We start from the raw sequence: 25,659 nt of genomic DNA on the forward strand, positions 1-25,659 counted from the left end.
GTGTCCCCAAATCTGGCCATGTATCAGGCTATCCCTCACATCAAATATTTTGCAAATAAGCTTGAAATTGTTCAACAAAAAAAGAGAAATAAAAAAACTCAAAACATGAATTTATAATCTAACTTGATAATGAACTTAATCCTGAATCGTTCCCAAAATAAAATTAGATAAATAAATCTTTTTTTTTAGAAGAATATAAATCAATCTTAAACTTTGAAAACACTACTCAACACAAAAGATATACTAGTTAATTCTAATTGAGCACCTAAAATATACTAAAATCTAGGAAATTATTTATAACTAAATTTGTCTATACTTGCTTTCTAAAAAAAAAAAAAAAATTGTGGGATCCAGTTAGTTCAACTAGTTTAGGCTATCCCTCACATCAAATATTTCGCAAATAAGCTTGAAATTGTTCGACAAAAAAAGAGAAATAAAAAAACTCAAAACATGAATTTATAATCTAACTTGATAATGAACTCAATCTTGAATCGTTTCCAAAATAAAATTAGATAAATAAATCTTCTTCTTTTTTGAGAAGAATATAAATCAATCTTAAACTTTGAAAACACTACTCAACACAAAAGATATCAGAGATGCTACGTTTATAATATTTTTACAACAAATTATAGGTGGTTAATTGTTATTGGTTCAAATTTAAAACTAATACTAAGATTATTTTTTTTCCCTAACAATAATAACCTGTAACAACCTGCCACTTATGATTTGTTGTAAAAATGTTGTAGACATATCATTTCTCAAAAGATATACTAGTTAATTCTAATTGAGCACCTAAAATATACTAAAATCTAGGAAATTATTTATAACTAAATTTGTCTACACTTGCTTTCTAAAAAAAAAAAAAAAATTTGTAGGATCCAGTTAGTTCAACTAGTTCAAGCTATCCTTCACATCAAATATTTCGCAAATAAGCTTGAAATTGTTTGACAAAAAAAGAGAAATAAAAAAACTCAAAACATGAATTTATAATCTAACTTGATAATGAACTCAATCTTGAATCGTTTCCAAAATAAAATTAGATAAATAATTTTTTTTTTGAGAAGAATATAAATCAATCTTAAACTTTGAAAACACTACTCAACACAAAAGATATACTAGTTAATTCTAATTGAGCACCTAAAATATACTAAAATCTAGGAAATTATTTATAACTAAATTTGTCTACACTTGCTTTCTAAAAAAAAAAAAAAATTTGTAGGTTCCAGTTAGTTCAACTAGTTCAAGCTATCCTTCACATCAAATATTTCGCAAATAAGCTTGAAATTGTTTGACAAAAAAAGAGAAATAAAAAAAATCAAAACATGAATTTATAATCTAACTTGATAATGAACTCAATCTTGAATCGTTTCCAAAATAAAATTAGATAAATAATTTTTTTTTTGAGAAGAATATAAATCAATCTTAAACTTTGAAAACACTACTCAACACAAAAGATATACTAGTTAATTCTAATTGAGCACCTAAAATATACTAAAATCTAGGAAATTATTTATAACTAAATTTGTCTACACTTGCTTTCTAAAAAAAAAAAAAAATTTGTAGGTTCCAGTTAGTTCAACTAGTTCAAGCTATCCTTCACATCAAATATTTCGCAAATAAGCTTGAAATTGTTTGACAAAAAAAGAGAAATAAAAAAAATCAAAACATGAATTTATAATCTAACTTGATAATGAACTCAATCTTGAATCGTTTCCAAAATAAAATTAGATAAATAATTTTTTTTTTGAGAAGAATATAAATCAATCTTAAACTTTGAAAACACTACTCAACACAAAAGATATACTAGTTAATTCTAATTGAGCACCTAAAATATACTAAAATCTAGGAAATTATTTATAACTAAATTCGTCTATACTTGCTTTCTTTAAAAAAAAAAAAAAAAAAAAAATTGTGGGATCTAGTTAGTTCAACTACTTTAGGTTATCCCTCCCATAAAATATTTCACAAATAAGCTTGAAATTGTTCGACAAAAAAAGAGAAATAAAAAAACTCAAAACATGAATTTATAATTTAACTTGATAATGAACTCTGTGGGCCCGAAATCTGAGGTCCCAGCCCACTTAGTATAAGAAGCCCAAGCCTAGGCCGAGGAGCCTTACTACTAAAGACACGCAATGAAAGCTCCTCGAAGGTCCAGGGATGTGGCTGAGGACGACTTTGCGCCCAACATCTTGCGAAGAGGCCTGAAGAAAAGGACAAATTCAGTACAAGATAAGCACAAGGGAGAAGGTTGCCAACGCCTTAATGTAGAGCCCATCGCCTGACAAACCCATACCGATATTATGCTGTCCAGCTTTTCCCAATCACTCTGATGTGAGGATTGACAAGACGAGTAACCACCCCAAACAAGGAGAAACGGACACGTAGGTGAAGGATGGGAAGGAAATATTAGTATAAAAGGGAAGCTTATGGCATGGAGAGGGGGGGTCTTCCCGGGAACCAGAAAAAAAGGGGGAAGATGCGCTCATAAAAATGGACGACGGCGAGGACGAGACGCTCCTCGGACTAATTCCGAGGAGATAGATCTTCACACTACGTCCGCGTAAGACTTAGACATACAGGACAAATCCCCCCTCGAATGGGCTTCCATGAAAATCCTGACTAAACCGTTACCCCACGACCAAGGTCTAGTCTTTCCAAACCCACTCTCTACAAATCATATTGTTCGGGCCCTTTACACACGAGCCCAACATAATCCTTGGGTCGTAAAAATCGTGTCCCTACAATTGGCGCCGTCTGTGGGAAGGCTTGCGCGTTGGCGCGGGTGGCGGTGGAGTCAACTCTCTAGCAAGCAGAGGTTCGAGAGGTTTCCTACGTCTCCGGCAACACACAGTTGTTGCTCCGACATAAACTTCTGCTAGGGGCTACGCCTTGCAGTGCCAAGGGCGCGGGCATTTCTAGGGGCTTCCGGCCTCAAGCCAACTTTCCCCGCCTTGGTATAGGGGCTTATGATCGAAAAATAAACCAAGTTTTGGACAGAACCAAGGTCTTGCATAGTCCTCGGACTCAAGCCTATGGGGAAATCAAGTATAAAAAAGAAATCTTACAAGTTTTGGACAGAACCAAGGCCTTGCATGGTCCTCGGACTCAAGCCTATGGGGAAACCAAGTACAAAAAAGAAATCTTAAAAGTTTTGGACAGAACCAAGGCCTTGCATGGTCCTCGGACTCAAGCCTATGGGGAAACCAAGTACAAAAAAGAAATCTTACAAGTTTTGGACAGAACCAAGGCCTTGCATGGTCCTCGGACTCAAGCCTATGGGGAAACCAAGTACAAAAAAGAAATCTTAAAAGTTTTGGACAGAACCAAGGCCTTGCATGGTCCTCGGACTCAAGCCTATGGGGAAACCAAGTACAAAAAAGAAATCTTAAAAGTTTTGGACAGAACCAAGGCCTTGCATGGTCCTCGGACTCAAGCCTATGGGGAAACCAAGTACAAAAAAGAAATCTTAAAAGTTTTGGACAGAACCAAGGCCTTGCATGGTCCTCGGACTCAAGCCTATGGGGAAACCAAGTACAAAAAAGAAATCTTACAAGTTTTGGACAGAACCAAGGCCTTGCATGGTCCTCGGACTCAAGCCTATCGGACTCAAGGCCTTGCATGGTCCTCGGACTCAAGCCTATGGGGAAACCAAGTACAAAAAAGAAATCTTACAAGTTTTGGACAGAACCAAGGCCTTGCATGGTCCTCGGACTCAAGCCTATGGGGAAGCCAAGTACAAAAAAGAAATCTTAAAAGTTTTGGACAGAACCAAGGCCTTGCATGGTCCTCGGACTCAAGCCTATGGGGAGACCAAGTACAAAAAAGAAATCTTACAAGTTTTGGACAGAACCAAGGCCTTGCATGGTCCTCGGACTCAAGCCTATGGGGAAACCAAGTACAAAAAAGAAATCTTACAAGTTTTGGACAGAACCAAGGCCTTGCATGGTCCTCGGACTCAAGCCTATGGGAAACCAAGTACAAGAAAGAAATCTTGCAAGTTTTGGGACAGAACCAAGGCCTTGTATGGTCCTCGGACTCAAGTCTATGGAGAAACCAAGTACTTGAAAGAAAAACTATGTTACATGAATCTTAAAATCTATCCGAGAAGAACTCCCCGTTAACAGTTGGGTTAATCCCTATGCTAAACGGATTCCCCAGTCTACCCTCGGATCCTCGGTACCAAAGGGATTAATGCAACATAGAGCAATATGTTACCAAAAACACGATTGAAGTCCCTCACTGTTCGGCTACCCTCTCGGATGAATTATTCAGAAGTTTATCGTACTCGGACATTTGTCCGGCATGCATCGCACAGCGCTCGGCCATTATCCCGGTTAGTTCCAAGAGTTTAATTTATTGAGGATTGCCATCATTATACTTAATAGTGTTCGTAGGTTTAAATGAGTATGAATCTGTATTAAGGCATTTGTCTGCTCCGAGTATCATCAAAGGCAAGCTTATATCTAACGTTCATGCACAAAGTAGATGTTGCAGGAAAGAAAAATATTTAGAAAGAAATAAACTCATTTTTTATTAAGACAAAGGAATAGTACAGTATACAATGAAAAGCTGAAACAAGCTTACATTACAACTAACTACGTAAGTAGAAAGAAAAAATACAAGAGGGTAAAGACAGAGCCGAAGGAGAAGCACAGAGGAGAGATTGGCTGCTATTCCAAGATGTTGTCTAAGGAAACTATTCCTCGACACTTTTACATGCCCATAACTCAGGCAGCCAAAGAACCCAACTTGGGGCCTGCACCGTTGAAGAAAAGGTGCAGGGAACTTGACCTCAGGCTAACACCATTTGAAGAAACGGTGCAGAGAGCCGGAGGTGGAGGAGCCTTCACAAAAATTTGCCTGCTACAAGGCAGACGGCGCTGATGGCGGAAATTCCTTCTTCTGACATACCAAAAATCTGGCATGACCAGAACCTGCTTCGGATTTTGACTAAAAGATGGAGGAATATCATCTTCCTCCTGTCAAAACGGGGGACTGGCTTGAATCTGTGCCATCCTTGCCCGTACCATATCACCTTGAGAATTCGGTGCCTCTGAAGCGTGCGGAGACCTTTCATCCCCATCCACGCCTCAAACATCTTGCTTTGAGGCAGAGTGGCACTAGAAATGGAGATCGTGAGTATGACAGAAGAAATATGATTCTGAAGGGAACAGGAGAGTTCATGTGCAAGTGGAGTGATCCCCTATCCTATTTATACACAGGAGTAAACCGGTGGCATTTAATTCATGCAAGTTTCCAAGGAACGCTACGGACGAAGCAGACTTGGCTCAATTTCCAACTTCATCCTCAGTCGTAGGATCTGAAGATCCTCGTGAAGGCGCGCCTCGAGTACCGAAATGTCAGAGGACCCTGCGTAAACGAAAAATAAAGGAGTGGCCCTTATCTTGACACTCCTCCCATGTAAATGAAAAAATACAAATAATAGTGGAATACTGGATTTGAGCGAGCCATAATGTGGGCCTAACGTCACCAAAACCCTCATCCCCGACTAAAAAGCCGGGCAGCAGGATTTTGAGGGGCTATTGTGGGGCCCGAAATCTGAGGTCTCAGCCCACTTAGTATAAGAAGCCCAAGCCCAGGCCGAGGAGCCTTATTGCTAAAGACGCGCAATGAAAGCTCCTCGAAGGTCCAGGGATGTGGTCGAGGACGACTTTGCGCCCAACATCTTGCGGAGAGGCCTGAAGAAAATGACAAATTCAGTACAAGATAAGCACAAGGGAGAAGGCTGCCAACGCCTTAATGTGGAGCCCATCGCCTGACAAACCCATACCGATATTATGCTGTCCAGCTTTTCCCAACCACTTTGATGTGAAGATTGACAAGACGAGTAACCACCCCAAACAAGGAGAAACAGACACATAGGTGAAGGATGGGAAGGAAATATTAGTATAAAAGGGAAGCTTATGGCATGGAGAGGGGGGGTCTTCCCGGGAACCAGAAAAAAAAGGGGGAAGATGCGCTCATAAAAATGGACGACGGCGAGGACGAGACGCTCCTCGGACTAATTCCGAGGAGATAGATCTTCACACTACGTCCGCGTAAGGCTTAGACATACAGGATAAATCCCCCCTCGAATAGGCTTCCATGAAAATCCTGACTAAACCGTTACCCCACGACCAAGGTCTAGCCTTTCCAAACCCACTCTCTACAAATCATATTGTTCGGGCCCTTTACACACGAGCCCAACATAATCCTTGGGTCATAAAAATCGTGTCCCTACAAACTCAATCCTGAATTATTTCCAAAATAAAATTAGATAAATAAATCTTCTTTTTTTTTTTTTAGAAGAATATAACTCAATCTTAAACTTCGAAAACACTACTCAACACAAAAGATATACTAGTTAATTCTAATTGAGCACCTAAAATATACTAAAATCTAGAAAATTATTTATAACTAAATTTGTCTATACTTGCTTTCTTAAAAAAAAAAAATTTGTGGGATCCAGTTAATTCAACTAGTAAAGTCTATAATGGTTGAATAAAATATTTGAAATTTAATTCTCATCTATACTAAAAACTGATTAGTATCTTAGTTTGATAATAAAAAACTATCATCAGGAGCGAACGCTGTAAATTGAACCTGTAAAAGAAAATTGTTTATACTTGAAAATAAAAAAAATAAAAAATAAAAAATAAAAAAAACCCTAAAGGCTTGCAATGAAAGCAAAAAAGAGGTTTATATGAGCGGAATTTCCAAAAGTGTCCCCAAATCTGGCCACGTATCAGGCTTTTCCCCACGTCCAATCATTGCCCACCAGCGTTGCACAGACGCAAGTCACTTCAAACAACCGTGTCCTACAAGTGCCTCGCTGCCTCTTCTGACACGTTTGCAAGCCGAGTCCACTCGCAGTCACACCCATACTCAAGCAAAGTACCACTAAAGCCCTTTCAAATTCCGAAAGGTGGCAAAGTAATAACAGTGCCAAATACCGAGTGCTCTTTCATTCTCTGAAGCTTAAACAACAAGGTCCATGTTTATGTTGTTGTTGTTGATTTTTGTAAAAAGAAAACAACATTTACTTTTTGATAAAACTGAGGTTTTTTCTTTATTCTTTGGTATATTCCAGAGTCAACTTTACTGCCTTTCCCTTCTGTTTAATTAAGGTACCACTCTACTATGACCCTGTTAATAGTTTCTTTCTAATATCTGTTGGGTGTGTGTGTGTTTTGCCGCATTTGGATGATTCAAAAAGTTATGTAAACATGGTTTTATACATTCATTTTGTGATGTTTCTATGGTGGATTTTACATGTTTTAGATTTTGGAATCTGGGTTTTTGAGTAATCAATGGGTGCTTTTGTTTTGTTTTGTGTATGTGTGTGTGTGTGTGTGTGTTTTATGTGTTATATGTGTTGGAATTTTTGGTATTATTCAGTTTTGTTAGATGGGTTAAATAGTGTTAATGTTATAGCAGTCTAACACTTATTATAATCTTGAATGCCATTTGATATTCTATATATAGGAATTGAACTACTCTATTAACCAAAAAAAGAAAAGAAAAATAAAGGGAAGCTGAGGGGTATTGAAATTTTTGTTCTTCAATGGTAGTTAGGGATTTAGGGCACTGGGGTCAAGTCCAAGAGAAGAATATATTGTTGCTTTCCAATCTGTCTTGTTATCCTTGATATATTTTTTTTTATGAGGTGGAACCTCACGTGCACTAAGGTCGGGCCTTTGGACCCGCTCTTGGGGAGTACACCATGTATACACGACCCTGTCCACTAGAACCGTGTTATTAGGTAATCCAAGGGAACTCTTAGCGAGGAGAACCCATGATGTCTGGATCTACAACTCATCCCAAGCCTCCAACTATTAGGGTGCACCCTGACTAGGGTCATCCTTGTTATCTTTGTCACTTACTATGTTATTTGTCTTCTTGAGCTTGGCCCTCATACATGGTTTGAGAAATTCATTTTAGCCATTTGATTCAATAGGTTTTTTGATTGAGAGCTCGTTCTATGTTCATCTACTATTCAGCTTGCAATTGTGTTGTCCAACAGATGTATTAGAAATAGTAGTTTGGGAGTTGGGACGGACTTTAGGCTAAGCAAATTGCTTTTGCTCCAAGTATGAAGGACTGTTGGATTTAAGAGATGTGAATCTGCCTTTTTCAACGGATTTCTTGAGTGTTCTATACTAAATTGATTTAGAGATGAGATGGTAGTTATTTCATATAAACTACATTCAATTAGTTAAAGCATTTGTCAAAGTTCACTTACATGACATAGCCAATGAGCATGAGCTCTAGTTCAAAATGGGATATCCTTCCCTTGCAAAGGGCAGGTGGAGGGTGAGGTTACAGGTTCAATATCCACGGCATACATGTTTTACTAATAAAAAAAAAAGTTTACTTAAACTACGTCTTTGTTTCATTTGAGAGGTTGTCCAGGAACTTTTTTCATTTCCATTGTTCTATGGATAGATTGAAGTTGGATATTGAAGTTGAACTTAAAATATTATTAAATTGTAACACTAGTGTGCAAAAGAAGTGACTTTGAAAGTTTCATGAAGAATATTTACATGTGATAAATTATCAGGAATTTGAAGAAGCTTCTTTTAAAGACTTCTCCAACTTCCCTTGGCATTGAATTGCCATTTAGAAGCTTCTTTATGACTAACAATGGGAATTTAGAATGGCTTGGTGAAGCATCATGTTTGCCCATTAGCTCACAGGTCCTCAATTTTAATTGGAAGACTATTTGGAAGTCTAAGGTCCCCTCTAGAGTTGCTTTTTTTGTGTGGACTGCAGCTTTAAGGAATATTTTGACTATTGATAATCTTAGGAAACGGCAAATTTTGATTTTGGATTGGTGTTGTATGTGTAAAAGAAATGGGGAATCTGTTGATCACCTCCTTATCCATTGCTCTATTGCTTTTGATTTATGGTCTATGGTGTTTACTCTGTTTGGCATTCATTGGGTTATGCCGAAAACAGTGGTGGATCTGTTGGCTTGTTGGCAAGGAAAGTTGGGGAGGCATCGAAATTCGGCTATTTGGATGGCTGTGCCCCATTGTTTGATGTGGTGCATTTAGAGGGAGAGGAATAATCGGCATTTTGAGGATTTAGAGAGATCAGTTGCAGATCTTAAACTCTTCTTCCTTAAGACTCTTCTGGATTGGGTTACAATGTTTGGCTTTCATTCTTTTTCTTCAGTCCATGGTTTCATGGACTTTTGTACTTTATGCACTTGATTTGTATTTGTCCTTGATGTATACTTCCTGTATACTCAGGTGACACCCCTCTTCTTTTTAATATATTCTTATTACTTATCAAAAATAAAAAATAAAAAAATAATTGGAAGCCCTTCTTCTCACGATTTTTCTCTTTCCATTGATGAATCTCCTAATTCGTCTGCTCAGAACCTTTGTCCTGACCTTGTGTAATAATTTTCATTATGTCCACTTGGTTTCCTTCTTTTATTGTTGCATGTTCAACATTTTAAAATAGGTGTCATTCTCTGATGGTTGACTCAAGGATATGCCAGCATTTGATGGATAGTGATATTAAAAGTCAGGTAACATTGAACTTATTTGCCCCTAAGTAATGTACCTGATGTTTCAGAATGTAGATGTTGCCCTAATGGTATAGTCGAACAGCTGAATGGTTGCCTTGCAGCTGAGGTCTACTGTTTGGACATTTAGATATACTGTTAGGAAATTTAGATATAATTTTATTAGAGCTTTTCTTATGTGGTTTTTCTAAACTCACTGCAAATTCCTTCAGTTGTTAATTCTAAAAGTTGGACATTACTATCTAGGTTGAATGTGGCAGCTACCTTGCTGTTCAATCGCTAGGTAGTTGTACTAGAGACCTAGGGTTGCATCCTGTCTTCTCTGTCTCTATTCATTAATTGAATGCTAGAAAATTTTGAGCTGGATCATATAGGGTCAAGGGATCTTCAATCTAGAATTATATTTTTTATATTGCAATCCTTCTTACTGAAAAATTGCTCTTATAATTTATGTATTCTATTCCTGGTTAAGCTGTCCTGCTAAACACAAATATTTCTTTTCAAGAGATCTTCAATCTAGCTCAGAGATTTGCCTTGTACTATGGGATAATGGAACACAATAGTTTTATCATCAGATTTTGTGTACAAGTCCAGTATATTGAGCTATTGGTTGTACTTACCATGAAATGATTCAAGCACAATTCTTACCATGGATTGGGAATTTCTGTGTATAATGCCCTCAACATTTTTTTGCCCCCAAAATCGAAAATACTTTCTACATAGCAAGTGAGCTAATTGGTTCTCATTTGGACGTACTCTTTACTCCCCTGATTCTTCCTTTCCAACCAATTTTATTTTCATATTTCTTGTTCATATCACTATGGGAAAATGATGCAATGTCTAAAGTAGGAAAAAACTAATCTGTGATGCACACACGAACATGGTCATAAAGTGATTTTCTGATGAGAAATTCTCAGAACAAGCACCCTACTCAACATGAGCAGTGAGCACCAACAATATTGAAGCAAAATAATCTATAAGAAATATTTTGGATGATGCTTTACTGTGTATATATATCCCTCTTAATGGGTAATCATTGACTCCAGATAGGGGGCTTATTTTTTCTCTTCACTTCCCATGAAGTTTTTCTTATTAAATTACCAAAATGAAACCATGATTGGAATAGCTGTAGAGGGAAAATTCAAGCCGGTCATCGGTACCATGCATTACTTCAAGCATCTTCTAATGTATAACATTGATGTGGGAAGTCATTCAGACTACTGTATCCTGAAACTTCTTGGTAGTTTCATTTGAGTAGTAATTGCATGCTTTAGCTCTCTGACTTCCCCCTAGCTATTGCTTTAAATCAGAGCATGAAATAATGAAGAAAAACAGGATGCATGTTTTATGGTAAAATATTTTCCATGATTGATTCTTTAAAAATTATGTAGCAATGCTTTTCTTCTGTAGTCATGCGTGATCAGATGTGACATCAATGTCTTCTTTTATCCATTGTGACATTGAATTATGAGGGTTTTTTTTTTTTTTTTTAGATTTTTATTTTTACAGTTGTGCCTCTAGTTGAGGTTGTACTTGTAGAACTGGATAATTATTTCGTTATAAAATATATTGTATATAGAATCTTACAACAAATTCTTCCTCATTAGGTTTCTTCAAAAGGGTTTTGTGGTGGATCATATTGCAAAGGAAAATAGAAGAATCTTGCAGGATCCACACTGCTGCTCTGCTTGTGCAAGTTTTAAGTTTTCATGGAGTACAAATCAGATGAAACTTCTTATGGTAGTAGCTTACATGTCATTTTTTTTAAAAAAATTCACTTAAAATCCTTTTGGCCATGACTGGATCTGGTTTTATTTTGTTTTTCCGCATTATGTTTTATTTTCTTGAATAGTCTATTTTAGAATTGACATTTTTTAGTGAGTGTTTATGTAAAATAAGGGTTACAATTAGAAAATAGTGATCGAATCTGTCAATAGATTTATGATTAGATCATTCGTTGCATTAGTAAAAGAAGGTTTGCTTAGCATGTCCGTGCCCACTAATCTTTGTCTTCAAGGATTTGATGATGTATTCCCTTCACGGGGCAGATTTATGCCTTGAATCTTGCACTTGGGTTTCATAGGTGCTTAAGCTAAAAGTGACCTTTCAAAGTCTCAATTTTAGTTTTTCCTTCTTAATTGTCATTTTAGTTGGACTAAAGCCATATGAAAGGATTCAATGTATGTGATAGGAGTCTGACAAAACCTTTTATGTGGTGACATATTCACCAACAGCATGCTCAATGGTCACAAAAAAGAGAGACAGGAACTCATTAAGGGGCCTAAATGTTTTGAATAAAGACAACCACGTAAGTGAAGTGGATCTTTGTTTTATTTAATTCAAAAGATTGACCAAAAATTTATAGCCGTTTAGTGATGGTGCTTGAATATCTTTTCTATAATTGAAGTCAATTAATTAATTACAGCTGCCATATTTTGTGAACATGAGGCAAAATGTGAAATCATAATGAAGTTGGTTCTATCTTTTTCCCCCCTCTTTTTGGAAAACCTACTTTGGACTTCAATTTCAAGTAAAGATCCTTTATATTTAATAAAAAACCATGGTTTAGACATTATTTGGAGGCCACTTTAAGTTAAAAAGGAGATTTTCAAAGTTAAAGACAGGCTATAAAGACCAACAATATGAAAGTCATGATGATTCAAAAGATATGGAAATCATGATGCTAAGATATTTTTGCAAATCAGAGAATAGAACAGAAATAGACCATTTAAAAAAAAAAAATTTAATATTGCCTGAGTATGCATTAAGCAAATAAAAGAGAGAAATCATTTTCTTTTGTTGTCTTCTGTTTTTTTAATTTGTTGCCTACATATAAAATAATTGTGGGAATCGGGAAGAATTCTAACACAGTGATCATGAGAAATTTTGACTACTAGAAAGGTTAGGAAATTTACAAATTTTGATTAGAGTGTTAGAAGACATCAATTGAAAGGGGAAACAACCACAAAATTTTAGGATTCCAAGGATGGGCATGAACCATTTACCACTTATTTTTCTCTACCTGAACTTTTTTCCTTGAAGAAGTTAAGTGCACTGTACATTCAAGTTTATGAACCTTTTTTTTAGTCTAACAAGCTACCATCACTTATACTGGTAATACTTCTATAGAATTATGACATAGCAATCCCACAATTATAGACAACTAAGGTTTACTGTGGAGCTGAATTAAAAACCTCATTTCTGATTATATATGTATAGTGGGAATAAAAGCATGTAAGGTTCCATGTCATTTCTTTGTTAATTAAGTTACTTTCAAGCATATGATGGTGTCTTCTTTTTGGCAAATTGAAGGTGGCTGTTCTTTGAATGCACCAGATAAGATTGAAAATGCAATAAAGAATGAAGTATCTGAATTAAATCGGTGTGAGATGGATGGAAAAGATATTCAAAATCCGGTTTTAAGTCCTCCTGGAGATCTTGTACAAGTTAACTTGGCTGATGGGAAAGTTGTAGAAAATGTTGTGAGAGATGCACCTCTAGAGGAGATGGAGATTTCTGGGGAAATTAACATGGAGGCCTACATTACAACTGATGATGTTATGCGGGCTGGAGGCTTTGGTGCTAGAGATGATATAGGTTGCTTTCTTCCTGTTGCTAGTGATTTTACCGACTTTGAAGCTACTATCCGTGATGCCCGAGACTATGAAGAACCACAGGGGGAGATATGCAGATCAGGTCTTGGATGGACAGAAGGTACGAAAGCAGAGTAGCTTTGTTGTTACCACTATGTTCAAGTTGTTGCATTTGACTTTATCATACTCCGTAGGATTATGTGGTATGCTCACATTTTAGTGTATGATCTGGGTTTATTTTATAGAGAAATTTCATCTTTCTGTTAGCAGACACTGTGAATATGCTAAAGTCTTCCTTTGAGGGGGGCTGATGATTTAGTTCTATTTCGTAATGCATTTTTCTCTTTGCATATTTAAAATTTTCTACCATAGTCGTCAACAGAGATTTCAAATGGCTACAGCAGTACAGCCTTCTTGTTATGCTTACAATTGTTATAGAGAGCCAAAAACGTGTACAATAAACTGTTGCAATTTACAATTTTGAGGCCCTTTCTGTACTTTGTGGCTCATTTGTGAGGCCAACATCAATGCATCATGAGGTGCGAATTGCCTTTCGGAAGATTCTCAGTCCAGGAGCAAGTATTGCCAAAGGGTCATAGGCTGACTTTCTCTGTACAAATACTTTCCAACGAGGACCAAAGTGGGCTTGCCACTCTTCTTCTGTTTTGTAGTGGGGCAGATATTGCTTTATTCCAAGTTCAGCTGTAGCACAGAAGTCTAAAATCCTTTTGTTTTGTGTTAAAATGTGTGCTAAGCCATCTGTTCCTGTGGAAGATGGCATTGCAGAGGTTAAGAATGCCACTAGGTAGAAAACATCTTCATCTGGGGTAACTAAAGATGATTTATTGTTCCACCTACAACACAGAAATGGGGGAAATTAAGGTTGAGGTTGTGTAATCCGAGACTTTTCTAGAATTGACTAGAGTTTTTGTACACTTACTTGGATTGGTTGACTGGATAGATGAGTATGGGACCATTGCTTGTGTCTGTAAGGATATTGCCAAAGATCTCCTCAGCAAAGTCAGAAATTCTGCTCTTAGGTACGAAAAGATTCAGCCATGGGTGAGGAATTTCCCATAAGCCTTTTGCTTGTAGCTTTTTCTCAGACACATGTACTCTATCCAGAAATTCCACATACGAAACTTCTGACAGGAAGAGCGTGGATGGAATATAACTCAACTTTGACAACAAGTTCTCAATACTCTGCATTTGAGTACAGGGTTTTAATAATTTATTTTTGGTTTAGTGCATATTGTGTACATATTTATTGAAGGTCAGCAAGTCTCACCTGATTCACAGTTTTAGTATCATCTGGGTTGAAGTGTTTAACCACTTCAAGACAGTATAGGGTTCTTCCATCTGAACTGAATCGATTGGCTTGAACTGGATCCTTAGGCCTAAAAGAAGATCTCCAGTTATTTAGAAGGCCAGTTCTGTTTATTATTGTGAATCCTTCAATGTAGTCGAAGGAGTTCTCAGATGATATTAATTGCTCTTGATCTTTGGTAAATATGGAGAAATCTGAGTAGAGCACTCTAATCCATTTCACCTGTCCAAAGTAAATGATTTTGTTATAAGGAGAGGTGCTTTTAATGCATCCTGGGAGCCTATTGTACCTCATAGAGAATGAGAAAAAAGTATCTCATTGTGGGTCTTCCACAGTTGTGGGGTGTGGAGTTCACAGTATGAGGAGGATGCATGTATCATATGCATAAGATAATTGTTATAGAGACTTGATGTATTCTCACCATCTTTGGTGCTGGTCCAAGAGAAATTCTAGCTCGGGTGATGATGCCAAACTGTCCGAGCCCACCAAGAACACCATAGAAGAGGTCAGTATTTTTCTTCTCAGAACAGGTAACCACTTCTCCCTTTCCTGCACTCAAAATCTTGACTCTGTTAGTTGTGCCCTTCATGGTTTTAGCAGACAGGTTATAGTCGTGTATTGCATATCTTTGCTATCAAAAGCATCTCACTATTTGTGCATCTAGGGGGGTATATTTGCCATTTCAGTAAGAATAAAAAAAAAAATACTGAACTCACTATAATACCCTTGCTCTCAGTGAAAGGACAGTGTTACGTCTCTACAGTGAAAAAAATTATCTTATGAGATCAACTTATACAGTATCCCCACAATCATATGGGTCCCACAGGTGTGTAGGGCCTACCACATATGAAGGGGGAACTGTATAAGTCCGTCTAACAAGATACTTTCTCTTACAATTATCTGTTAGTGAGCCAACTTTTAGCTTAAACATGTGCTTAGGAGGGGATAAGTGGTTTAGATTGGAAATACCTGTGACAACCTCAAGCTGGTAAACGTTCCTGATCTGTGGTCCATGCTGGAATGCCTGCCCACTTATTCCAGCATTTGATAGAGTACCCCCAACAGTAAGATGAAGGTAATCTGTCCAAGATTTAGGAGCCAGCCCATGTTTAAGAGTCTCATGCAGAATATTTATCCACAACTCACCACCTGAAACATCCACATAAGGCGTCTTTCCGGTGTGAACTTGCATTTCTAGTCTCTGAAGTGATTCCATGTTGATAACTACACCTTGGTGGGCTTGAGCTTGGCCTTGGGTGGAATGACCATGGCCTCTAGCAGCAACAGTTAGCTCTGAAGCAGAACCCATCTCGTAAATATGCCTTATTGTGTTGGAAATATCTTGCACTGATTTTGGATGTAGGACTGCTGATGGGAGGAAATGATACATGTTGCCAAAGTCCTTGGCTGCATGGTGATTGTTCTCAAAACTAAAGTATCCATCTAGACCAAGTGTTTCCAATGATGAAACAATATTGGTGGAATTTAAACGTGGTGGACGTTGAACCTTTAGGGTGGCAAGAGAGTGGTTTGGACAAAGATTGGTTCCATTGGGTACACAGCTTAAGAAAAAAATGATGAAAACTTTTAGGTATATAATGTTGTGCTTGAGGAAGATCAAAGCTGGCGACCCCATTTTTGTAGTTTGAGAGGGAGAGTAAGGGGAGAGAGAGAGCTTCTCTTTTGCTGTGTTTTGTTAGGCAAAGCAAAAGGAGGGGTGTGAAAGAGCTCAAGGAAGAGGAGAGAATTTAAAGGGGAGGATTTGGGCGGCATAGTCAAACGTGTATAGTGTGTAGTGTTTGTGTGCGTGTGTGAGCGTGGGGGTGTGTGTGGGATTTTCTTTTTGGCTCACCTTTTTGTGTTCCAAAGTTGATCAAATAAAAGTCACAAGAAAGTGAAAGATTTTACATATCTTGGGGTACTTTCTCCACAGTTACAACAACCACATTTTAATGGAGCTATGTTATTGCTATTTCAAGCTATTGTAGGACCAAGGGATTGTCTTTCTTTCTCATGAAGATGACTGTATATATTGTATGAATGCACTCTTGTCAGAGTTTCTAATAGGTTCCATTTTTTTTTATCATAGAGTGAACACCGGGCTGGCCCCTACTAAATGTCTTTGCTGTTAGAGCTGAGTGGGAGGGGAGTCAGATAATCTGGCCCCCACAACAATGGGGTTCTTGGGAAGGGTATGTTTTGTGGTTTAGGTTTCTCTCTTGGAGCTACACTTCAATAATTTCAAGTGAACACTCAAAGCTTATTATGTTATAATTAAGCATATTAAAATAAGAGGAGAAGACTTACTATTTGAAGGCAGTTTCTTGGTTGATCAAGTAGATTAATCATGATTGCAACCTTTTAATAATGTCAAATTCTTTGGTCACTTGGCAAAATAAGATGTCAAACCTCCTAACAACAATACCATAAACTAATATCTATATTTATATGGGATGGAGATTTGAAACCTCGGACGTTTGCCACCAAATGATTATTGCTCTTTATCATCTAGTTAAGACGCCAATAAACTAATTTTTTGGTTTAGGCTAAATTCAAACTGAAGTTTTTTATTTGATAATAAGAAACTTTATTAGTTAAATTAACTGAAACCTAATTGATTTTTTGTGAAATAGAGATGTAAATTAACAAACACACTCACACACAACAAACTTTAAATTGATGCTTGTTATTGATTTCTAGGAAATATAGATGTAAATTAATGAACACACATAGCAAACTTTACAACTATTTTCGTAATTTGTTGAAGTCACAGGATATACTTAATACAAAATTACTTTTATCAAGCTTATTATTGATATTACTTTTATTGTAAATTAATAACTTGTTATCTCAATAGTTGTGAAATTTGTTTTATCATTAGCACTGTAATTGAATAATTGAAGAAAAAAAACGATGTAATTATAAAATAGAATTGATTTTTTTTTTTTTGGTTTTTTTTTTGTTTTGTTTGTGTTATAAATGGGACAAATTATTTTATCATATTAATGTTGACATGACAAGGTTTGAAAGATAAGATATTGAGCAATGAATATGAAAGTTTGTGGGTCCTTAAGCACGTGATCTTATCACGTGTGTTTTCCCCGGTAGGTGAGGGGAACCATGGCCTTGACTCTAGTACAACCTACAATATCATGTATCTTTTATGAATTCAAGCTTCATGTACATTCTCGATAAGACCTATTTAGTCATGTTTTGTACTAAAAATAAATTCCATGTCTGAAACTTGTTTGGTTGGATTTCAACCTCAGAAAGCAATAAAATTTTCCATGTCTGATTTGGTGAGCTTTAACATTGTTTATTGAGATAAATCTGGTCGTTTAAATTGAAACTTTGATTAAGGTTTTTTTTTTTTTTTTTTAATAATTTTTTTTAAGTGGGGGCCTGGAATTGTTGAAGAAGTGTGTGAAGTGGAAATAGGTAATGTCAGATTGAATGGGAAGATCACTATAAAGGTGTAGACTAGGGACTAAAAAGATAATTGGCCTTCGAGTCCCAGCAGTGGGGCATCCCTTTGATACTTTCATCTCATGCACTGCTTTTTTGTGCCCAACAAAAAGTTTATCATCGCATTTGCTTTTCTTTTTCTTGTGAAGTAAAACAATTAACACCCATTTCAATTACAAATCCCAACCCATTTGTAAAATTCTTGTTACACAAAATAAAGATTGAATGGGAAGATCACTATAAAGGTGTAGACTAGGGACTAAAAAGATTATTGGCCTTCGAGTCCCAGCAGTGGGGCATCCCTTTGATACTTTCATCTCATGCACTGCTTTTTTGTGCCCAACAAAAAGTTTATCATCCCGTTTGCTTTTCTTTTTCTTGTAAAGTAAAACAATTAACACCCATTTCAATTACAAATCCCAACCCATTTGTAAAATTCTTGTTACACAAAATAATGAGGGAAAATTTTGATTACAAAGCTATAATTTAGGGAAAAATTATTAGGTACTCCTGGAGTACCATAAATGTGTAGTTCTTTCTCTCATATGAATAGTGGGTCTCACTATGAATTTAATTAGTGGGTCTTAGTGAGACCCATCATTGATGTGAGAGGAGGGAGTACACATTTATGGTATTCCGGAAGTACACAATAATTTCCCTAATTTAGGAAAGTAACAAATTAAAGACAACAATTAAAAAAAAAAAGAGTAACAAAATGAATCTTATAGAAACAAATTAAACCTTGAGCTTATAAAAAGTAACAAATAAAACCCTCAATTTTAATGGACTAAATTTAAAATTTTGCTTCAGGTAATAATAATAATAATAAAGACATTAATCATAATCTATTTTTGAGTATTATATCCATTTGAATACATGATTATCAGGAAAAAAGAAAAAAGAAGAAAGAATGTTGTATAGATGTTTTTTTTTTTTTTGATGAATGTATAGATGTTATTCATTCGTATCAATGTTATTCTCTCTATTATTTATATGTTTGTCTTGATAAGTGCATTGGGACATTGTACCAATTATATACTTGAGAGGTCCGTACAAAAGGCATGTTTCATTGGGAGTTTGGGACCAGATTCTCCATACCAAAAAGAAAAAAGAAAAAAAAAAAAGAAAAGGTTTCATTGGGACCACGTGGACGTGGTACTTGTAGTTGTTTATAATGGTGGATCCAGATACCACATTAATTGGTTGATAACCCGAAAAAATAAAGGTAAAAAAAAAAAAAAATTTCTAGAAATATTTTTCTAACTTTTTTTTTTTGGATAGGAATATTTTTCTAACTTGAATTCTGATAAAGGTTTTTTTTTTTTTTTTTTGATAAACCTCATAAAGGTATATACTCCTTAAGTATTAATATTGAACCTTTCTTAAAAAGATAAGTCTTAAAATAAACCTTCATCTTCATTTCTTACTCAACTTAAGGGTAGGTGAGCTTATATTTATTGGCTTATTTTATTTAAAAAAAATAAATTATACTTTAAAAAAAAGTTTTAAAAAACATTATATTAATAAAGTTACATAAACAACAATACTCACAAAACAACAATTTACAAATGTCAATGTTTGAGAAGGGAAAAAAAGTTTCTTTCTTGCTTTTGTTGCTTATATAAATAAATTTAGGAGTAAGATTGCTTATCAATCATCTTTCTTAGATCCCAGAAAATGAGAGCTTTATACACTAAATATATCTTTTATAATTTTATAAAAAAAGAAAAAAGAAAAGGGATATACCTCTTAAACCTTTTATCATACCATTTCATCTCATAGGCAAAAAAGACCAGATAATAGACATACCAAATAAAGAGAGACAAGAAAATAGACTTGTTAAAAAGCTCACGCATAAACATAATGTTGTCCTAGCATGAATAATGCACCAGTCAAGAGTAAAAGACTCAAAGATGTCCTCTTAGCTCAACAAAAGTCTGAAATTCAGTCCATGGATGAATTTTCTTGTCCCTGGTGTGAAACCTTATCTCATTGCTCTCATTTGCCACCACTTAATACTTTAATTAAGGTTAAAAGTCTTATTAAAAAAAATTAGAAGAAAATGAAAAAGAAAAGGCACCATTTTTTTTGTGTAATCTTAGCTTTTCAATTTTGTAATCATGAATTGTTTTCTCATGTTCACCTAGAAGAGAACAAATTGAGTTTTAAAAGCCAAAAGGCTAGTCTATAAATTAGTCTTTGTTGCTTTTGGGTCCTAGATCCCAGCACTGAGACAGGTTAAGATAATCGCCTTTTATATTTTATTATAGATTTGTCTTTTGAGCCAAAAACAAATGAAACAACTTACTTTTGTTGAAATTATTACCTAGTTTGCTTTTGTTGTTAAGTACTTGATGAGCATTTTATCTGGATTAAAGCAGCATTATGTAAACTTAACTTTGTACCTTTTTCAACTTTTACTGCTTTCTTCCTTTAATGTGATTTGTGAATAGTTCTAACTTCTTACAGCATTCACAGTAGATATTATATAAAAAATGTCATTTTGACACATCAAAAATCTACTTTATTATTTTACTACATTATTTTACAACATTTCATTTATCAAATGTTTTATTATTCAATTCTATACATTAAAATAATATTTACTACACATTAAAATAATATATTAACTCCTCCCACCAAACACCAAGAAAGAGAGAGAAGAGAGAAAGTAAAAAAGGATGTGTGAGAAATGAATAAAAAACTATTTTTTTTTAGCATTCTTGTTCGTGTTCCGGTACTGTTCACATATGGTAAAAATTATGAGATTTGGAACATCTCATAAAGGGGGGTTTTTTGTGTTTGATGAGTCAAATATGCCAAATATTGACATTTGGCACATCTGCTGTAGATGTTCTTAGAAACCCTAAAACTAAGCTTATTTCTAGCTACATGCACTTAGACAAGAATTCTCTAGGTTGCATTTATTTGGATTAGCTTAACTTTCACCAAACATTTTTAAAACGTCATATTTTTCAAGTTACAATTACACTTTTACACGATCTAATAAAATAAACTCATCCAAATGCATCAGACGTCACAAGCCTTATTAGTTATTACAATACTTATTCACATTCCAGTTCGGTTTGTTCTTTAGCATTCTTAATTAACATGAACTCCTAAGAAACTGACAGTTAAAAGAAGCAGTTCAAAGATTTCCATGGTAAAAATGTGTATCCTCAATCCTAGAATCGTATTTCTATTTCAATTTGGTTATCATGGAGTCCATTCTTTGTTCTGTAAAATATGAGGGAACTTGGGTTCTCATCATTTAAGTGGTACGAGCAAGACCCATGGTTTCTTTGCTTACCACCTAGCAGGAAGATCAATGGTAAAGAAATTTCCAAGACATGTATGATTTGGTCTCAAGATTCCACTCAGGTTCCCCATCAAAGAACTAAAATACTTAGATATATGAAGCAAACAATTCAGCACTTACACAATAAAATAATAACACAATGCTCACAAGGAAACCGACCAGTTGAAAAGAGAGACACAAAGTTAGGCCAAGTATAATTGAACAAACTATTGTGGCAACTACATAAAATCAAAGAGCATACCAAATCTCATATAATTGGCCATTAAGGTTCAAAAAACACCAAATGAGAACCAGGCATGTAAGCATTCAGACACTTGGGGTCTCTAGAGTACGTTAGGCATTGACAAAATATATCATATTTTAAGTTTTTAATTGGTTATAATATTAAAGCAAAGACTAGGTGCACCAAAAAAATAGAAAATAAATAAATAGATGACTAATAAATGGTGACATAGTTGGGGTCATCAATTGAGTAAAAACTTGCCACGTTATGTATGTCCTTTCTTATTTTATCTTTCTCTCTTTTGTTTTTGGTAGAAGCAGTAATTGGGGCCATCATGCCGCAAATACGGAGTAAAGGGGTGGCTAGGGTACAAGGTGATCTAATGTCCTAAAGACCTTAGAGATTAGAAATAAAGCCAATTAATCTTATCATGTTCCCTATACCATTTACATTCCATTCTTGTCTTGTCTACTTGTCGCTTATCATCTTTTGAAATCCTAGCTTTAAAAAAATTTGAGAATGAGCAAGTTATTAGTAAGCAGCATTTTAATGCTTTCTCTAGGAAAAAAAAAAGAAAAAGAATAGAAACAAAAAAGACTGAATGTTGTGTGAGGATTAATTCATGGCACCTAGCCATTTGTATGAAATTAAGTGCTTGTTGTGTTTAAAAAGTTCAATCTCATTGTGTCTAAACTAATTATGATGTGTCCTTAGATTACATTAGTAAAATATGATATATAAGGGTAGCAAAAATTCTCCATCCAATTTGATTTGTCTTGCCTCTCATGGGTTTTTCTCACCTTAAAGATCTGTTTTCTCACTCGGTTTTGTCTTGCCCCAACATATCCTAAAAGTGTATATTTATGTTTTTAATTAATATTTAAAATTTATATATATATTTTAATATCTTTTTTTATATATGTCATACTATTATCACCCTCTAAAATACTTGTTTTCTCTATCTTTTATCACTCTCATGGCTACTCTTCTACTATCAAAGTCACCTCATTAGTGATGATAAAAAACCTCCAACCCACCTCACCCTTGACTTGTCGACGTTCTTGTGCTCCTGCTCCACTTGGGTTTCCTTCATTATCGAAGTCACCTCATTATTGTTTTTGTTCTATAAAGAGAGAAGTTGTGTCCACACATACGCACATGCGCGCACACACATTGAGAGAGAAAGAGAGAGAAGTTATTAAAGACTTTCACAAGATAGAACTTGATCTCCATTCTCTGCTCCATTGTAGGATAATTTCACATGCACTCCAAGTATGATTAGGTACAATGTACATGGACAACAAACTTTGGCATTGATTAGTGTTGGTCCTTGATATCTTTAATAATGTAGAAGAAAAGTGTATTCTTTATATAAAAAGTAATTTGGAACTTGTGGTTCATTTAGGAAGGTATTCCTAATCCACAAAAAAAATATGTATCAAAATTTTATATATAGGTGGTATTACAAAGAATTTTAGTGGTTTCGCCTTAAGAGGTTTTCTATATAAGAAGAAGAGAATACTCTTAAAAGAACATAAATGAAGCTTTGTTTTTTGGGTAATTTTTTTGAGGTTGCAAGGTGTCCACGTGTGTGAGTTGAAAGTTTGTCTTTTATTTGAATGGGAGAGCACCATTGGGCACATTGTGGCTTGTGATTGTGACTTTTGAGTGTTAAAGTTAAAAGATAATAAGGTTCAATTCTAGCCAAGGTTTGAGTTTGTTATACAACTCTAGTCTAGATTCATTGTGCCTTTGTGTTTTCGTGAGTTTTGTGAGATTTGGTTGAGTGTGCTTGTTATTCATATGGCTGATAATTGATGGTTGACATTGCCAATAAATGTATACTTTGTGTTTTCGTGAGTTTTGTGAGATTTGGTTGAGTGTGCTTGTTATTCATATGGCTGATAATTGATGGTTGACATTGCCAATAAATGTATACATAGAATTTGTAGAGTTACATTAAATATTGTCTTGCATGTGTGAATTTTTTTTTTTTTGTTAGTCTCAAATTCTCACATTATGTAAACTAAATGAGTTTATATATATATATAATGAGCTCAAGTAGAAGATATCCTTTTTTTTTTTTTTTTTTTTTTTGAACCTAAGTAGAAGATATCCTAGGTGTAGAAGAAACAAAGTACTAATTCATCGAAGCAAGATCAAAATTGGGGCCACAGTTTTCCATTGCCTTCTTTTTAAAGTGCAAGATCCACTTTATCATTCTGATCATGGCACATCTGTCTCCCTTTGATCTGATGTTTTAAAGCTTACCTCCTTGTATTTGTTTTTTTTTTTGAGAAGGACCTCCTTGTATTTTTTGAGTTAATATTATGTGTTGATTATTAATTTACTATATCCCTTAGTACGATGGTCACTCTATAAGTATAAGTGCTTGTAGGGTGTGAGATGTGGGGGGCAAGGATCGGGGTTTAAGTTTCTAGGAAAGAGCTTCACACAGTTATACACTTATATTATGTTAGAGTAAAATTTTTATCTTGTGTAAAAAAAAAAAAAAAATTTGGAGAAAAAACTAATACCTTAAAAGCTCTTGTCCATAAATAAATATAAAAAATAAAAAAATAAAAAAAATAAAAAAGAAGAAGAAGAAGAAAGAGCTCATGTCCATGTACAAGGAATACCCCTCATATAGGTACAAAACACAAGCAAAACGATATCTTTATTTGCCTCTTAAATAAAATCAATAAGTAGAGGGACTAAGGTACAAAATTTTTCACAACTTATTAGTATTATAACTATTATTTTCAATTATTAATATGATATACTGTAAACTCCTAATAAGGATGTTATTTATGTGAAAGTAATGTTACTCCAATAATAATTTAATAACAAAAGAATTTTTTTTATTATATCATTTTAACAAGTTGTAACTGCTCTACTACGGATATAAAAAAAAAAAAAAAAATCATACATAATTAAATAAATTATTGGGTAAATTACGTATTTTTTTTTTAGTAAACAGTAATACTTATTAGAACACATACGAAGATGGTAATATTAGTGTTTTAAACCAGGTTTATAATGCATTACTAACTAGAGTACAACTACAACCTATACTTTGTACCATATTTCAATTTAGTTCATACATGTCATTTGCATTAATTTGGTTCTTAACTTTTCAGTATCATATCAATTTAATCTTTATTATTATTTCTTGGATGGAAATTGCTGACATGGCTAATGGCCAAAATAAAAAATTAATTTATGTTGACGTGGCAATAAAGTAATATTTTATTTTGACCGCTTGCCACATTAGCAATTTCCATTTTAGAGAGTGGTAGAGACTAAATTGATATAGAACTGAAAAGTTAAGAACTAAATTGACACAATTGAAATGTATAGTGTATAGAATAAAGACTAAATACATAATTTACACTAAATTATTATAGTTTGCCAAATTTATCCTACAAATACAATGCTACACATCTTGGGGTGTTTCAATTTCACTCCATCATCTTTTCTCTTAAGTCAGGGACTCGGGTATGCAAATTTTCCGACACACAGTGAAAACCCGGTTGAATTTTCTCAGGTAGCGGATTGGTTTGGTTTCAGAAGTATAAAAATTTGTCAGGTTTGTTTTGCTTTTGGTATTCATTTTCCAACCAGTTAAACTGGAACAAAACCAGCATATTATGTTCTATTCATATGTCATGCTACCTCAGGGACACTAAATTGTTTGATACGTCACAGTGTTGAATAAAAGTCCAATATACTTTAGAATTCAATATAATTTGGTGGTCCTTTATTTTGAAACTTTATGAATATTAACCTTTAATTTGAAAGGATCTTTTCCCTTATAGGGATCTTTTGTCGTGTATTATGTTTGTAATTCGAATCCCGCTTATTTTGGGTATTGCAAATACTCTTTGCGCTGCGTATTGGAGTTGTTGTCATCCTACTCAAACAGTAGCACCTACTCACAAAAGCCAAGCCAACCTAACTTTAGCATAGCATATTTATCAGCATCATGATTTTTTCTTACACCAAAGGCCGTACGGCGAGGCCGACGTCAAATTCATCGGCTATTTATCTATTACAAGGCCCATTCGCTTTGGCCCAAGTAATCACTGAATGTTGTTCATTTGCGTTGACTTTTTTTTTTAATTATTATAATTATTTATATCTTAGGGAAATTTGCATTTTAACTTGTTTCCAAAAAAAAAAAAAAAAAAAAAA

The 25,659-nt window shown here is 34.8% G+C and overlaps 2 protein-coding genes across 6 annotated transcripts; one reads left to right on the top strand and one right to left on the bottom strand.

Annotated features, from left to right (window-relative positions):
• Window positions 1-6,753: 6,753 nt before the first annotated feature.
• LOC115953344 lies at window positions 6,754-13,400 on the top strand. 5 transcript variants are annotated; one of them, XM_031070959.1, is made up of 5 exons: window positions 6,754-6,993; window positions 7,094-7,130; window positions 9,475-9,541; window positions 11,146-11,278; window positions 12,851-13,400. In XM_031070959.1, the coding sequence occupies exons 4-5, from the start codon at window positions 11,248-11,250 to the stop codon at window positions 13,267-13,269; spliced, it is 450 nt and encodes a 149-aa protein (XP_030926819.1). In that variant the 5' UTR covers window positions 6,754-6,993; window positions 7,094-7,130; window positions 9,475-9,541; window positions 11,146-11,247; the 3' UTR covers window positions 13,270-13,400. The 5 variants fall into 5 exon arrangements, with proteins under 5 accessions (XP_030926819.1, XP_030926818.1, XP_030926817.1 ...); XM_031070958.1 differs by having other exon boundaries at window positions 6,754-7,130; XM_031070957.1 differs by lacking the exon at window positions 9,475-9,541.
• Window positions 13,401-13,423: 23 nt separating this feature from the next.
• On the bottom strand, window positions 13,424-16,338 carry LOC115953343 (cytokinin dehydrogenase 1-like). The gene is made up of 5 exons (XM_031070956.1): window positions 15,428-16,338; window positions 14,880-15,007; window positions 14,420-14,680; window positions 14,072-14,334; window positions 13,424-13,985 (listed from the first exon to the last, which is right to left on the bottom strand). Exons 1-5 carry the CDS (start codon window positions 16,092-16,094, stop codon window positions 13,664-13,666), a joined length of 1,641 nt encoding a protein of 546 aa, XP_030926816.1. The 5' UTR covers window positions 16,095-16,338; the 3' UTR covers window positions 13,424-13,663.
• Window positions 16,339-25,659: the final 9,321 nt, after the last annotated feature.

This window comes from Quercus lobata, chromosome 7 (genome assembly GCF_001633185.2).
Source record: "Quercus lobata isolate SW786 chromosome 7, ValleyOak3.0 Primary Assembly, whole genome shotgun sequence".
In the NCBI taxonomy this organism is placed as follows: Eukaryota; Viridiplantae; Streptophyta; class Magnoliopsida; order Fagales; family Fagaceae; genus Quercus; species Quercus lobata.

What these genes read in the sequence shown, in the direction of transcription:
- LOC115953344 (XM_031070958.1), top strand. Translation starts at nt 11,248, where the DNA reads ATGGAGTACAAATCAGATGAAACTTCTTATG. An exon ending in ATCAGATGAAACTTCTTATG is followed by an intron (nt 11,279 to 12,850) that starts GTAGTAGCTTAC and finishes GGCAAATTGAAG; the next exon opens with GTGGCTGTTCTTTGAATGCA.
- LOC115953343 (XM_031070956.1), bottom strand. Translation starts at nt 16,094, where the DNA reads ATGGGGTCGCCAGCTTTGATCTTCCTCAAGCACAACATTATATACCTA. An exon ending in TTGGACCAGCACCAAAGATG is followed by an intron (nt 14,681 to 14,879) that starts GTGAGAATACAT and finishes TACTTTGGACAG; the next exon opens with GTGAAATGGATTAGAGTGCT. An exon ending in TATCCAGTCAACCAATCCAA is followed by an intron (nt 13,986 to 14,071) that starts GTAAGTGTACAA and finishes TCTGTGTTGTAG; the next exon opens with GTGGAACAATAAATCATCTT.